This window comes from Cheilinus undulatus, linkage group 18, assembly GCF_018320785.1.
Source record: "Cheilinus undulatus linkage group 18, ASM1832078v1, whole genome shotgun sequence".
Classification (NCBI taxonomy): domain Eukaryota; kingdom Metazoa; phylum Chordata; class Actinopteri; order Labriformes; family Labridae; genus Cheilinus; species Cheilinus undulatus.
Window position 1 is genome coordinate 12,976,387 of NC_054882.1, and position 16,441 is coordinate 12,992,827.

General features: G+C 39.0%; 1 protein-coding gene across 2 annotated transcripts; it reads left to right on the forward strand.

The window, feature by feature from the left end:
* The first annotated feature begins 1,386 nt into the window (after nt 1-1,386).
* Nucleotides 1,387-8,576, forward strand: LOC121526156 (cysteine-rich protein 1). Of its 2 annotated transcripts, XM_041812572.1 has the most exons (6): nt 1,387-1,502; nt 1,584-1,647; nt 6,044-6,138; nt 7,714-7,771; nt 8,145-8,189; nt 8,341-8,576. In XM_041812572.1, exons 2-5 carry the CDS (start codon nt 1,608-1,610, stop codon nt 8,183-8,185), a joined length of 234 nt encoding a protein of 77 aa, XP_041668506.1. In that variant the 5' UTR covers nt 1,387-1,502; nt 1,584-1,607; the 3' UTR covers nt 8,186-8,189; nt 8,341-8,576. The 2 variants fall into 2 exon arrangements, with proteins under 2 accessions (XP_041668506.1, XP_041668505.1); XM_041812571.1 differs by having other exon boundaries at nt 1,456-1,647.
* Nucleotides 8,577-16,441: the final 7,865 nt, after the last annotated feature.

The window sequence follows — 16,441 nt, forward strand, 5'->3', positions numbered from 1 at the left end:
ATGACTTGAATTATTATGGATATGAACGCATGTTGGGAATGTTTTCAAAAACTTTGAGATAAAATGGTGCAAACCATAAATGTTTGGTGTCCAAGTGGGAAAACAACAGTCTATTATATTGCTAATATTTATTTCAATCAATATAAACATGCTACAGGTTTTTCACATATTCATTGGGCTTCCATACAATCTTTTTACACCCTACAGAAGTTGGAGAACCCTTGGTGGTGAAACAACACCTGATATCACTGTGGCATCACCTCTTTTGTTTCTAAGCCTTCTATAAATAAACATATAGAGTTACAAGCTCATAAAAGGAGGACTCCCCCTGCACGCCACAGGGAGGTGTTGTCTAATCTTGGATTATTTATCAGGATGGTTATCCTGACATTCAGCAGTGAAAAGATTGATGGAGTCATTTTCCACGGAGATAACAACAGATCAGCAGGGAGGCTAATTTAGCCACATCATAAAGAGACACGAAAGGTTAATAATGAAGAACCACAAGTTCACTCTCATAACATAGTTTACCTTCAGCACTTCAATTGGAGGCCCGAGGGCCAGATCAGGTCCCCCACATCTTCCCATCGAGCCCGCAGAACATTATCAAATTCAAATGTCAGATTTGTTTGTTATGTTTTTTTTTCCAGCTATTAAAGCAACTCCAAAACAACTGAGACTGAAACAAATTAATCAGGAATGGCTTTATATTATCAGTTTTTCAGATATCCACCTGTCAGCCATTATTTGCAAATGTAATGCATGCAAGATGCATTCTTTCTTGTTAAAAACTGCCGTTTTCTGTGGAAACAGGTATTTTGGGAGTGCAATTTTCCTGCTTTGGTTATTTCACCTGCCGCTACACAGCATATTAGCATCAAACCCAGTGATAGCCACAGAAATATTCAATTGAAATATCTCAACCGCCCCCTTGTGTCTGGCTGCATTAAAGGGATTGATCTTACTGTTAGGGATCCTAAAAGTTACATGCATTGGAAAGAAAATAAAAACGTATTTTTAAAAATATTTTAACTAGACCATTTTGAAAATTGATTTGGTTTATTTCAGAGTGTGGCCCCCTAAATGCCTGAGTAGGAAAAAGCTTGCCCTTGTTCAAATGTAGTTGATGACCCCTGGTTGTTTACATTCACATTTCTAAACATTAAATATATTTTATGTAAAGCACAGCATCCTTAGTATCCACAAGCCTTTTTCCAAGAATGATATATTGATTAAAGATAGAAAAAAAAAACTTATGGTAGTGAAATCATCACAGATAAACCTCCTCCAATAGAGGGATACTTCCCTTTAACGGAGCTACTTAATACCATGTTGATGTTGGTTAACCATGATGCTGTTTTCTCCTTCACACTGACTGAACCTAAGCCTCTCCCACCGTCAGAAAAAAAGAGAAAAGTTTGAGCAGTTTCCTCGCGGCTATAAATACAGACAGAGAGCACATCTGCCCTTCACACTGAGGCGTGGCCAGTCACAGCGAACAGGTGGGCGACTGAGTGCAGCTGCAGACAGACAGACTTCATCCACAGGATTCCGACTCTAACACCGTCTTTTCTCTCTGCTAGATCTGCAAACACAACTGCTTCAACATGCCAAAGTGCCCTAAGTGCCAGAAGGAGGTCTACTTCGGTAGGATTTACATCTTTCACTTACTCTCCTCCTGCTCCTTTCTTATAGCATGTTTCTGCGTGAGAATATTTCCTGGTTCATATAAGCTGTTCTGCAGAAAGAGGGAAACAGGAAGCTGACTGACAAGATGACAAGCACGCGACTGCAAGACGGAGTACTTAATGCATAGATTTAGGAAAAACAGATTATAGTTAACACGTCAATAGAAAAATATCATCACATGAGATTTGCAGATTTTGGAAGATATACAGCTACGGATCATTTATATACTTCAGAAGTCGTAGACTAACATTGACGAGCATGTGACGACGTATTTTAAAAATGTGGGCCTTGTTGTAATCTCGTTGTAAAAAAGTCAACTTTTTGCTATATTTTGTCAAACCAGTTTTTTTTTTTTTTTACTGCTCTTTGTACTATAATGGAAGTTCTACTTATATTATAACATGGTTCGTTCATAAATACAGTTTTTTAGCTTGTATGTAAAATTTTAAGTGCAATATCACCTTTAAACAAATGTAGCAAAGACAATAATGCAAAATTACAACCTTAAATTAAATCTGCCATATAAAAGATAATGAAAACGGTATTAAAACTGCTTAAGCTTCTCCTGATTTAAGTACTGTACTCTATAAGGCTTTATTTACGCTGCAGTGTGCTTTTACCGCGCTGGAAACTACAAGCTTTCTCCAGCAGTGATGCTTTAACATGAATGTAACCTGATTAAATGTTACTAATACTAAAAGTGCTTTTGGTTTGCAGTATAATGCAGAATGCATACAAAAAAAAAGAGTTTCCAAAGTAAAATCTCCCTAGTAGTGCTTTACTTTATCCTAAAGTAGAAACGGATGCAAAATGGAATTTACTGAGTCGCTTTCTTTATGCATCACACTGTTAATAGTTTTTTTGTATAATACGTCTTTATAGGTTATTGCAGAACCTTAAGAGTATCCCATAAACCTTGCTGTAAAGTTACTTGGTTGACTAAGAAATTGTCTGCCTGGATGACTAAGGAGATAAAGTCCTGACAGATGTGAGGAACCAGTTTTTTCTGTCCTGATACATGGCTTCTCCCTCCATGTGCGATCCTGTAGCCCTGTCTCCTGAGGATACCATCAAAGCACAGCCCTTACTGCATCCTGGGAGAAAAAGGACAACTCCAGTTTATTGTTGTCTTAATCTATTTACCACATTGCCTGCATCTCTGTACTGTGATACAGTAAATCTTCCCCAGAGAGGAGGCCAATGCAGATACAAAGCCAGCACTCTGGACTGTCAGCCAGACAGATTGACTGTGAGACTGGAGAGTCATTTATCCTTCTCATGGATAAGTTTCCTCCTCCCAGCCAAAATAAGTAGACCAATTTGTTCCGGCCAGAACAAGCCGACCAATATTTTCCTTCTCTGCAGAGGACAAGAAAAAAGGCGGCTCTCTGAAATCCCTCTGAGGAGAAAGTAGCTTCAAGTTGAGCTTTTTGTTCTTTTAATAGAGCACACTTCTTATTCATCTTCATCAATCCCCAAAACAAACCTCTCTATAAACTTGACTTGATCACACCTCCACGCTCCAACTGCCAGTTCTCCCCTCGCTTTGCCGCTCATCTATCTTCATGTTTGTCTCAGATGGAAACAATCAGGCTACTGCTGCCTTTCTTAATGATGAAGGGGTTTGGTCCAGGACCAGGAGCACAAAGGAGGAAAAACTTTGGAGCTTACTGCTTTAAACTCTGCAACCACTGACTTCAAATTACCAAATTAGAATAAAAGAAAAACATATATTCATGCTCCCTAATTTCAACCAGCACAGGGGAATATCTGCTCTTGGCATTTTTACTTTCAAAATTAAATTAAGTAAAATAATATTTATTCTTAAATAGATTCCAATAAATTATAAAAATGTGATGAAGTCATATCATTTGTTTAATCCTCTAAAAAAGTTGTAAGTAGCTTGTTTTTTAAACATGCAAATTTAGGTAAACTAGGATAAACCCAGACCAGCTACTATTCAAGTTAAGATGCCTTTAGTTTTATGAGTTCAGTGTGTCCTGTAGCTTCAAAAAGAACTGAAACTGATGCAAATTTCCAAAACATTAAACTGTTTCTTTGGAGACTGTAGAAGACTTTTGACAGAGTCGAGCTAACTATTTTTCTCCGCTTAAGCTGAATAACTAACAGGATTCTTTTTAGCATTTTACTGTAATTAGGCTACTAATAAACATTAGCGCTGCAAGCAGCACTGAAGGGCCCTCGCACCCCAGTGATGCCACTGCTGAGTGTTGGTTAACCATGCAGTGTGCTTGAACACAGCGATATACACAGAGATAAGTAGATCTCCCAGGACTGACAATAATTCAGAAAGAATGAGAACGTTGCACTTTGATCTGATATCTATCTTGTAAGATAGAAAGATAATTGGACATTCTATGTTAGAGGTGTTATTGGCTTCTAGCAGTAGGTGGGGCCACAGCAAAACCAGAAAATTAACCTTTGAATTTGTAGGGGGCGGACCTTTGTAATACATGTGAAATTTGAATAAAATCAGATTTTCTTTGTGAGAGTTTGGCCAACTTCCTGTGAAACTGGTGAGATGTCTCAGTGTTGTGGACAAATTTTGAGTTCAAAATGAGCTTAATAGGTTTAGTGCAGTAAGATGAATAATGACCTAGTGAGTAATTGAGTCACTTCCTGATGCCAGTAGGGGACGCTACTGGCGTACACAAGAACACAGAATAATGTATAAAAGAGTTACAACAGGTTAAAGTTGTTTGCCACCATCAAAAGGCCTTAATTTGAAACTGAGATGAAGCTGGTGGACTTCCTGTTGGGATTATGGTATGGGTCCTATAGGCTTTTTTGCAGGTCTGATGATAATCCACTCGTAGACCAAAAATCACAGGGCTAGGTTGAATGGTCTACTGGGGCTGTTTGTTTGAATAGATTTTGGAAGAAGAAATTACAAAGTTTGCACCCTGATTATGGCCCCGCCCTAGAGTGAAAACATACAATTCGCACAACATTAGATCTCCATTTTGTCTAGAATCAACCCCAAAATTTTGCAGTCAATCAGATAAATTGGGTATTGTTAAGTCTCCTTTACATTTCTATGATTGATTTAATTTCAATGATGCAAAGAGTTTTAATGTACTTGTTTTACTGACTGGCTTCATTTATGAAGCTTGAGCAAATATTTCACACCATCTTCATGAATGTTTTTTTTTTTTTTTTTTGGATGAAATGAAGGAAATAGTTTAACAGCCTCTCTCCAAATATGTTTTTCATTCACATCCATATCTGTTTGTGTATTTTGGACTCCATCTCTATATTGCTCCTGTCCGAGCGAGTTGATTCACAAAGCAGATCACATAATTCCTCTGGTAAAGTCTGGTAAAATAAATAACCCTGGCGATAAAATATGCTCTATTAATCCTTGTACAATAAGAATTAAACAACATGAATGGCCATCATTCTGTGATAATGTGGCTTTAACTGTGGCATGCTCTACTCCTCAGTTTGTTTTTCTAAGTTAACTACTGTAATTATTAGACTTTTGTTCCAAGCCACTCCACATTTTTGCTGAGATGTTTGCATGCCACTGACAGGCGTAGCTGACCTTGCCTTGGAGCGCTTTCCCCTGTTTCCATTGGCTGTTGCATAATCTCAGCGAAGGAGGCTATTTTAGGAAGAAAATACATCATATCCTAACATTGTGAAAACATTTGGAGACCAGTAGCTTTGCATGAAAACAGATCAAGTTGCATTTTTCATACATCAGCGCTCCGTCCCATCCTTCTGTTTTTATATCTGCAGTTTTTAACCAAGTTGTGTGCTATTCACTTACAAAGTTGGATAGGAAGAGCTGCACCTCATATTCTCACTTCTCTATTTGCAGCGTTTCCTGTGGCTGCCCTCTGTGACCTTATGCATTCACAGATCAAGCACCTTTTTTTAGCTGGCTTTGCATGTAGATTCTCAAATATAATCTAAACTCACATTAAGATCTGAAACTGCACACTGTTGAATTATTCTCCTCTCTGCTTTTATGAACCTCCTGATGGGCGTTTTTGCAGATCAGCCCTGCAGATAAAGACTGTTTTTATCAGAGTTTATGAGGCAGGAGGAGGACAGATCCCCCAGGGACAATCAGCCCTCTTTTACCCTCAGGCACCACACCCAAACAATGTTCTCAAAGTTATCTGCAAAGACATTATCTTGTTGGTCTAAACTGATATCTGGTCGCAGTGCTATGAGCTCATACTGTGGTGGGAGTCATCAGCTGAACCACAGAAGAGATCCATGTTTGACACCGACATCCCCTCTGCAGAATACAGTAGCTGTCTTTGTGGTTGGAGTTTGAGGGTGAAGTTTGGGTCTGATTATTTTTTTGTTTCTTGTTTTGCAGCCGAGAAGGTGACATCACTCGGTAAGGACTGGCACAGGCCCTGTCTGAGGTGTGAGAAGTGCAACAAGACACTGACATCAGGCTCACATGCAGAGGTGAGAAACCTGACATGCATCCATTTGTTTTTTATAAACTTCAAGATGATTCCTTAGAGAAGTAGAATCAGCTTTTGTAGTTTTACTATATGTTAAACATATATTACAACTCCAGTATCGATCTAAACATGATCTGATAGCCACACAACAAGCCACAAGCTAACAGCATCGTAACATCATGCAAGCAAGCGTCTGTGACTAAATCAGCTTGATTACATCAATTCCAGCTATATCATCCTGACATCCTGTGACGCAGCATGATAGAGCACGATGCAGCATGCTGTTTTCACTCTGTCGTCCTGTTCTTGTTTTACTCCCTGGACACGGAACAGTGAAAGATTGAGATGACATTGAGATAGTTATGCATTAACCATCTGAGACCAGCTTTGTTGTACATGACAAGAGAGACACATGTTATTCAAAGTTAAATAACTTTTGAACTATAAATCATAGCCACTCACTTGTTTTTTTTTTTGTGAAAGCTCTCCTTTTAGCCAATTTAGTGACCCTAGCCACACCTTCATAACTCTTACAGAGCATTTTCTGGAGAGCCTGGAACTTGGGTGACTTTCTAGGGGCTTTAAAGATTAAGTCCACACCAGTAATGATTTTTAGTTCATTTATAATCCATTTTTCAATTGTCCCTGCAACTAGCGGGTTAGCTCGCCACCATATTGTCTGTTTGTACCCCAGAATGCATTGCACTGGGCTGTGACAACCTATGGCAGGCTGTTTCATTGTCACATCTTAAATTGCTGTTCAGCATTTGCACAGACTTAGAAACTGTAGAGAGAGCCTGAATGACTCATAACAGAGAGAAAGAGAGACACAGAGAGGCAGTGATGTGTCCCTCTGTGTCTCTGCAGACAGGAACTCCTTTAAATAATGACATGAATCCCCAAACATGCAAGAATTGTTTTGTAAAAATGTGAGTATTTTTAAGACTATTTGTCACAAAATGTTCCCAAAATGAAAGGAAAACAAGTTTGGGCAAAAACACAAGTCATTAATGTTTACTGTGTTTGATCCATGAAAATCTTGTTTTTTTTCTTTCGTCTTTATTGTCCCATAACTTTTTTTTTTATTCCAGTGACATTACTGCAGCACATCTATTCTTAAAGCCCAGGTTATCCTGAAGAAAAGGATGTTAGGAGCTTGACTGTGCACCACAAAAGACAAAAAGTCCAGGAAAGACACAATGGTTAAAGATAGCTGAGGGCTCAGAGGATTAATTATATTCATTCACATGTTGCTCTCTGACTTGGAGCAAAACTATAGGGCCGACAAGTAAAGGCTCTTAAGTACGAAGTACTTCAAAATAAAAGCTGTGGAGCGCTGCAGGATGCTACATGTCTTCTAAAGGTTTGCTTGCAGTTAGGGCACGGTGGAACTGTCAAACAAGATAATGGGAGGGACGATTTATAGTCAAAAAACCCTGTGATTATAATGAGTCCGTTATAGTATAATTGTTTTTCATATAGAGATAAAATATAAGAATTAAATGTCTCAGATGTTTCATTTAAATTAATATTACTTTAGTTTTGTCAAAGTTCTCATGCATCTTTGTTTCTGCAGCATGAAGGGAAACCATACTGTAACAAGCCCTGCTATTCTGCACTGTTTGGACCTCAAGGTAACCTGATCTAAATCTCTTTTACACAATTTATAAGCTCAGGGAGGTTTTGTCACCTCACTCAATATGTTCAAACGTTAACAGTGTGAGATGCATTGATATGAATGAAAGTGAAGGGGTGTTCACTCCTTCTTTAAGGTCCTCTGTCATCAATGCCCTGTATGAGGATAAAGGTCATTATGTGACTCTGTGAAGTTTTTTGGTCCTGTCAGAGCCCTAAACTATCACCTGATGAAATCACACACTCAGTGAACCAGCTGTTACATAATCAGAAACATTTCTCTTACTGAAAGCATGAACTCTTTCATTAAAGTGAATGTGGTTAAACCAAATTTCTGATCTTAAATCCACTTCCTCTTTCTCTATTTCTCAGGATTTGGACGTGGTGGAACAGAGAGCCACACCTATAAATAGAAAGGTCAGTCATCTACACAGTCATTTGCGTGTGTTTGTCTCATTCATCTACATGTGTTTTGTTTGGACAAACACAAACTTGGACACTAAGCAAATCAGTCCACTGTACTTTGTTCCATCTGAGGTCTGATGTGTTTTCTCTGCTTCATCCTCAGGAGCTGTAAGGTGTTGCCTGGAAACTAGATCGAAGACATCAGCATGGTCACAAGTCCCGATATCAATCAGACTCATTCAGGAGCAACACTTTGTGTGCATCACTTTTATTTTTAATGTTTTTGATCCGTGTTATAAAGATGGATTGTATATTTCCATGATGCATAATGAAGAGGTTGGCATCTAGTCCCTTCCTGTTTTTAAGATGGAAAATCTTAATAAACACTTTCTAAAGTTGTGGAATCTGAGTTTTGAATGATTAATCCTTAATGAATTTCCTTCAAGTTTAACATTTAAAACATCAAAAGAGCTAAAGCTTTCTTAAGCAGATAGATTGTCCAGATTCCATGTCTGTCATCAGGCAGATCCATCTTGTAAAGCTCCAGCCTTAGACAGATGTGCCAGGTCTAAAAATGGATCTGGCCGATCCAAGGTAGGATTGAAGTCAAGTCAGAGTGTTTAATCAGACAGATGCATGGAAAATTCTGACATGCCAGTCTCGTTGAATCATGGTTGTAGGACGTCCGGAGTGTTGATTGTGTAACGCTACAGGAGTGTTTGTCGTTCCCAACTTTTCAGGCCTGATGTTTGACAACTGGCTAGGATGGTGCAATCTGGCCTAAAATCTGGCTAAATTCATGTAACCTGATCCAGCCAGTAGCTGATCCTTCATGGAATATCTCACAGTGTCACATGCACATAGTTGTTGCATTAGTTAACAGCAATGAAAACAATCTCAGATCAAAGTGTTGCATTATGGGTACCCCAGAGCAGCTGTGAGTCTCTGTAGATCCACCAGATGCTTCCTGTTCGGTTCTTTTTGGCTCCCTTTGCTCTGCACGGCTAACATCACTGTGTTTGAATCACGCAGCAGCTACCGCCTCTGCCACTGCAGCTCAGGAGTTGCTACGGCAACAAAGACAAACAAAACCCAACAGTTGGAGTGCCTGTCCTGTGTCGGCTGTCACCCTCTTGTCCTCAGAAACAAAGACGCTCACTGTCACAGGAAAACCCCTCGGACAAGGCCTAGGACATGAGGAAGCTGTGAACATGCAGAGGATGTTTGGAGGGAAACACCTAAAATGTAACTGGAAATAAAATATCAATTTTTTATTAATTCATCTTTTTAATTTGTGGAGTGGAAGAGTTTCATTATAAGCCTCAGTCTCTGATATTGGCTATTATTGGTACTAGAAATAGATCATGTCTCCACCTCTACGGGCTGTAGCCCCCAGTTTTTAGCTGCCTTAAAGCTAGAAGGGAGCAGTTCTACATGTTGAGGGAAAAAAAGCCATGTGGTTGCAAACTCTATAAGAAAATTACCCCTCTCAGTTAAAAATGCATTGGTCAGCAGCTGTTTGTTTTAAGTTGGGATTTTTGTGCTTTTATTTGATATTGTTTAGATAGAACAATGGATAAAGGAGGAAATCAGGGAGAGAGAGTGGGATGACATGTAGGAAAGGAGCCAAAGGTCCAAGAGTGACACACAGGGCTGACTGCATGGAGGATTATACAGATGCATTCATTCCATAAACTTCCATAGATTCTAGATTTATTTCATACTAAGTGAAAATTTCCAAGACTTTTTTGTTTTAATCTTACTGAATACAGCAAAAAAACAAAACAAACAAAACAAAACACAAATTAAATATTGGACAAAGATAACTTGAGAAAATACAAAGGCATTTTTAAAAAAGATGATTTCATCTTTTATGGGAGAAAAGGAAAAAGTCTGGGGACTTCTAGCTTAGATGCGTGTCAGATGTCTGCTCTAAAATCAGAGTTCACATTTTGAGCATGCAAATACCTCGTCACGCTGATGCATGCAAATATTTGTGTGAAACCTGCAGAATCAGCCGTCTATAGTCAGATGGATATCTTTAACTCCTAACGGTCTTACAGGATGTTCTTAATCTGAGATGTTGCACGCTGATTTATTAAAAGAGGATAATTTCCAGGCATAAAATAGTTGCTCTATCATTAAGGCAGTCAGCATATTTTAAAAAGACTGAGGCTGACTTATATGGCTCTTAAAATGAAGGGTTACCAGCTGGGTTTTTTTTATTATGTGAAAAGTACAGAGATGCTGGAGTAGTCTGTCAGAGACAACCTGCTGTGTCAGCATGAATCAGAGGACTTCTACTCAGGAAGCTGTAACATTAGACCCATTAAAAACTTGAAAATAAGCACGGAAGGGTCCGATAGTAGTTACCCTTATGCATACATTAAGAACTGGGTGGTTGATTCTTTAAATCCTCTACTTCTGTTCTTCTTAATGTAAAGAGGCTGAACCGTGAGGTCAGACTAGACCTGCTGCCTGTTAATTATTGAAGTCAGGTGTTTTTATCAGACCAACAGGTGTGAAAAATCATCACCTATGCCCTCCATAAGCTCCTGCACACCGTCTCACTTCTGACTGATGTTTGTTGAAGCGCAGTGTTTCGGTCTAACTGACCTTCATCATACCTGATGTTGTGTCACTGAATCTTATTAAAGATGAGTTTCAGTGATAGCAGATCGTAACCTTTTTCAAAGCACTTTGCATGCCAGTCTTTTTAGATTACAGGAAAAATAAATTTAAAAATCAGACTTCATTTGCTTTCCCTTGTTCATGACTTCAATCACATGCTCATGAAACCCTCAAATAAATTTGAGGGTTTTTTCTGAGTTTAGTGCAAGTGTAAATGAGACTTAGTTAAATATTCAAAGACTTTATTATTAGATTTATTCTCTCTATCACCTTTAACTGGCTTGAGTCTGTATCTCCTGTAAAAACAATCCACTGTCCCTGAAAGAGTCCCTTCAGTGTGTCTGCTCATCCTGGTTTTATGGCAGCTATTTAAGAGAAAAAAGCTTAAACTCAAGTAAACATGGAAGTCATTAAAGAAGGCCTGCCAGTTTTATTACAGACCAACAACCTCCTAGAAGGTCGATTCTTTTTATTGTAGGCTGATTAAAGTAATAAAATTTATATTTGAAAATAATCATCATTAACCAGACTGTGCACACAGAGCTCCTTTCACAGTTTCCACTGTGATTCATATGAATAATCAGGTCTTACTCTGTAAAACAGCCTACCAGGTTGGACAGGACTTCTTGTTTTCAAAGTTTAGATTTTTAAAGGTTGCACAATATTGCCCTCTAGTGACCAAGTCAGACAGAAACAACTGGCAAAGATGGCGTAAATATGAAGCAGAGGTTGGGAATTGACTGGGCTGTGTGTCACTGATGGGCTAGTGTTGACTCACCAGTAACCCTCTGGAACCCACTCCTCCAAAATGATCCCCTCAATGTCAAAGAAAAAACAACATGGCCTTGGATTTGGACTGTCTTTGTGGAGCTTTCTTCGTCCTTGGTGACGATGCTGTTTTCATGCATTCACTGTCGTTTTGTCTCAGGATCGTAATGAAGATCCAAGTTTCATCACATGTACTCACACCTTCTAAAAATGTGCGTTTCCTTCAGTTTGTTCCAGTTTTGGGAGAACTCTGGCACACACTTAAGTCATGTTCAAATGTTCATGTTAAATTAGCCAGACTGTCCCCTTACCAATAAAGACCATTCCTGCTATCATTCTTATACTCACTGCTGCCCATAAGAGGCCCAGCCAAACTGGGGGCCCAGTCCAAAATCATGGTCCACTGAAGAGTTAATCTGTGATAGCCATATTTAATTTTTCAACCTGAATAATAACCACTCTGATCAAAGAAACAAACAATGAATTTTACTTCTCTTTGCTGCAAAATAACCTCTTCATAATGTGAACCTCTTTTCTGAAAACAGAATTTATTAGTGATGTTAACAATGTGATGGGCACACTGAACTAATCCATAGGAAAGTGACGTCAGATTTCAGACCCAAGCCATGATGAGCAAAAACGTCATCATGCCAGAAAATAAAGCAGTAAAAACGGAGACAACTTCAATAGAAAATAATTGCATAGTTGTGACAAAAATAGGCAAAAGGTGGCCAAAAAGGCCTAAAAGTAGCACAAATGGTTTAAAGGCAAACATGGGCGAATAGGGATAAAAAAATGGATTAAAGGGGCCAAATTAAGTGGCAAAAATGGGTGAAAAATTGCTAAAATGGAATAAAAGTGTAAGAAAGGACAAAATAACAGCAAACAATGTCAACAATTAACAGACAGTGGCAAAAGGAGGGGCTAAAATTAATTTTTGAGTGGCAAAGATGGGTGGTAAGTGGCAAAAAAAAAATCAAAAATGGGTGAAAACCATCAAACATTGGTTTTAAGTGTTTAAAAAAACTGGCAAAAAGTGGCAAAAATGGGAGAAAAATGCCCAAAAATCAGCAAAATGGGTTAAAGGCAAACATGGGTAAAAAAAAAAAAAATGGTAAAAATGGGTTGAAAGTTGCCCCAAAAAAGTGGCAAAATAGTGTCTGAAATCAGCAGAAAGTGGAAAAAGGACGGGCCAGAATGGGTGCTCAGTGGCAAACAGTAGCAACCATGGCAGAAAATCAGCAAACATGGGATAAAAGTTGTAAAAGAAGTGCCAATAAGGTGTAAAGTGGCAAAAATGGGAATATAGTGGCAAAATAGGGTGAAAAACACCATTTGCTTCAAAGTAGTAAAACAGTGGTAAAAAAATTTAAAAAGTTTGAAAAGCATCAAAAAGTGGTTGAAAGTTGCAATACAGTGGCTACAATGGGCAAAAAGTGGAAAAACAGACTAAAAGTGGGCAGAAAGGGTGATAAAAAGTGTCAAAAATCGACTAAAAACATGTTGAAAGGGGGTTAAAAGTAGCATGTATAGATTATTCCAACATCAGAACCTAGTCATAGTTTGGTACCCTTTTCCGGTCTAAAATGAGGAGTTGTTAGCTCGGATATCAGCACCAATGCTACATCAATGAATCACAACTGGAGGGGGCCATTCTCTGGATTTTTCAGGGGCCCAGACTATTCTGTGGGCAGCCCTGCTTCTCCTGAGTCTTTGAATGTTTCCAAACATTTGTTCAGTTTGATGAATGTTTTCAGAAGTTTTTGATGTGAGCTACTGTTTTCTTCAATTTAAACATAAATTTACAGTTTATGCTCAATCCTAAGCTAATCATTTTGACGCCTTAGCAGAAACAGATGCGCTTCAACCAGTAGCTATCAGTGAACTAAAGAAGTCACTGGAACTTTACAACCCAAACTTTAATATAGAACACTCAGAGAGACTGAGAACCCAGCGGTTTTACCCTTATAAGAGCAGGATCACTATTTCATAGACGTACCTCGTATATAAACAAGGGCGTGTCTGACTGACTTCATGCAAGTGTGCGACTGCATTTCCAATATGGTGGCTCTCATTGATGGGCTTCAAATCATTGCTTTAGAAACCAGTGGTGATGTCACTGATGATACATCCATGTTTAATGGTTCATGGGATAAACTGATATCCAAAACCAGAGAGACTGTTTATCAAAGCAACAGAATTTTTAATATTTGTAAGATATTAAAATCTTCATCTTTATCATACAATAACATCTTACCATAAATTTAGTCAAAGGTTGGAGTTTTGCCACCAAACAAGAATTATAATATCACTTTGATTCCTCTGAGGTAAGACAGCTGGTTCATATATTTGGCCACACAGGTCTTCCTTCCACTTCTACAGACTGTCGCACCTCATGTTTTAACATTAGTAGACCTCACCTGTAGGCCCAGGCACTGAACTGAACAGAGGCTACCCAGAGGTCAGTCGATGGGAATTCAAATATGATGATAGAGTTCTCTCTCAACTGCTCTGGTTTCTTTATTTGTGATTGGCTGAGGGGCGGGACAAACGTCAGAGAGAGGGGTTAACAGTTGAATGCACGTAGCAGTGTGCTCCTCTCGCTTGCTGTTCTCTCCTGCTGCAGAGCCAGAGTTGAGGATGTCGGGTCTGGGTTTTCTACCGCTGCCGAATCCGAGGTGAGGACGTCCGGGGCTGATTTCCTCCCGCTGCTGAGATGAGAGGGTGGACTGGACTTACCTGCACGCAGGATGAGACGAGGGACGGAGCTGGCTGCGCTGTGGCCGAAGCAGTCGAGTTGTCGCCATCTATTCAGTAAGGAGTTCTATCAGGCCTGCAACGGGGGTTTATTTTTTTTTAGTATTTGCCGGCTTTTTGTGTTTAGTTTGTGGGCCCACATCATGGTCCAGATCATATAGGTCATCAGTGTCTAGGTCCAGATCATTAGTGTCCAGGTTAATATCATTTCAGTCGAAAAATCATTCGTGACTTGTTTTGTATTTTCTAGGTCCAGATCATCAGAGTCAAGGTCCAGATCCTGGCTGTCTAGATTCAGATCATCAGTGTCTAGGTCCAGATTATCTAAGTCAGTAGTGACCTGTTTGAGATCTTCTAGGTCCAGATCATCAGGGTCTAGGTCCCGTTCTTCAGATAGTCACCCTGCATGACATCCTGCATCCCTCCTCACCATCATCAACAGTGTCTAGCTCCATCAGGAGGGATGCTATAGTGTGGTTGGTTATTCTAAGCTATGTGAAATTACTCACCTCTATATTTCAGCCATTTTAGCTTTAATCTTTAGTTAGAAAAATAATAACTGGCTACAATACATGACTTGAATTATTATGGATATGAACGCATGTTGGGAATGTTTTCAAAACTTTGAGATAAAATGGTGCAAACCATAAAATGTTCGGTGTCCAGGTGGGAAAACAACAGTCTATTATATTGCTAATATTTATTTCAATCGATATAAACATGCTACAGGTGTTTCACATATTCATTGAGCTTCCCTACAATCTTTTTACACCCTGCAGAAGTTGCAGAACCCTCAGTGGTGAAACAACAGCTGATATCACTGTGGCATCACCACTTTTGTCTCTAAGCCTTCTATAAACAAACATATAGAGTTACAAGCTCATAAAAGGAGGACTTCCTGCATGCTACAGGGAGGTGTTGTCTAATTTTGGATTATTTATCAGGATGGTTATCCTGACATTCAGCAGTGAAAAGACTGGTGGAGTCATTATCCACAGAGATAACAACAGATCAGTAGGGAGGCTAATTTAGCCACATCATAAAGAGACACGAAAGGTTAATAATGAAGAACCACAAGTTCACTCTGATAACATAGTTTACCTTCAGCACTTCAACTGGAGGCCCGAGGGCCACATCAAGTCCCCCACATCTTCCCATCCAGCCCCCAGAACATTATCAAATTCAAATGTCAGGTTTTGGTTTTTTTTTTTTTTTTCAGCTATTAAAGCAACTCCAAAACAACTGAGACTGAAACAAATTAATCAGGAATGGCTTTATTTTATCAGTTTTTCAGATATCCACCTGTCAGCCATTATTAGCAAATGTAATGCATGCAAGATGTATTCTTTCTTGTTAAAAACTGCCGTTTTCTGTGGAAACAGGTATTTTGGGAGTGCAGTTTTCCTGCTTTGGTTTTTTCACCTGCCACTACACAGCATATTAGCATCAAACCCAGTGATAGCCACAGAAATATTCAATTGAAATATCTCAATCGCCCCCTTGTGGCTGGCTGCATTAAAGGGATTGATCTTACTGTTAGGAATCCTAAAAATTACATGCATTGGAAAGAAAATAAATTCATTCCTTTTTTAATATTTTAACTAGACCATTTTGAAAATTGATTTGGTTTATTTGAGAATTTGGCCTCCTGAGTGCCTGAGTAGGAAAAAGCTTGCCCTTGTTCAAATGTAGTTGATGACCCCTGGTCGTTTACATTCACATTTCTAAACATTAAATATTTTTATGTAAAGCGCAGCATTCTTAGTGTCCACAAGCCTTCTTTCATGAATGATACATTGATTAAAGATAGAATAAAACCCACTTCTGATGGTGTAATCATCACAGATAAACCTCCTCCAATAGAGGGATAATTCCCTTTAACAGAGCTACTTAATGACATGTTGATGTTGGTTAACCATGATGGTGTTTTCTCCTCCACACACACTGAACCTAAGCCTCTCCCACTGTCAGAAAAAAGAGAAAAGTTTGAGCAGTTTCCACCTGGCTACAGACAGAGAGCACATCTGCCCTTCACACTGAGGCGTGGCCAGTCACAACTAACAGGTAGGCAACTGAGTGCAGCTGCAGACAGACAGTACTCTAACACC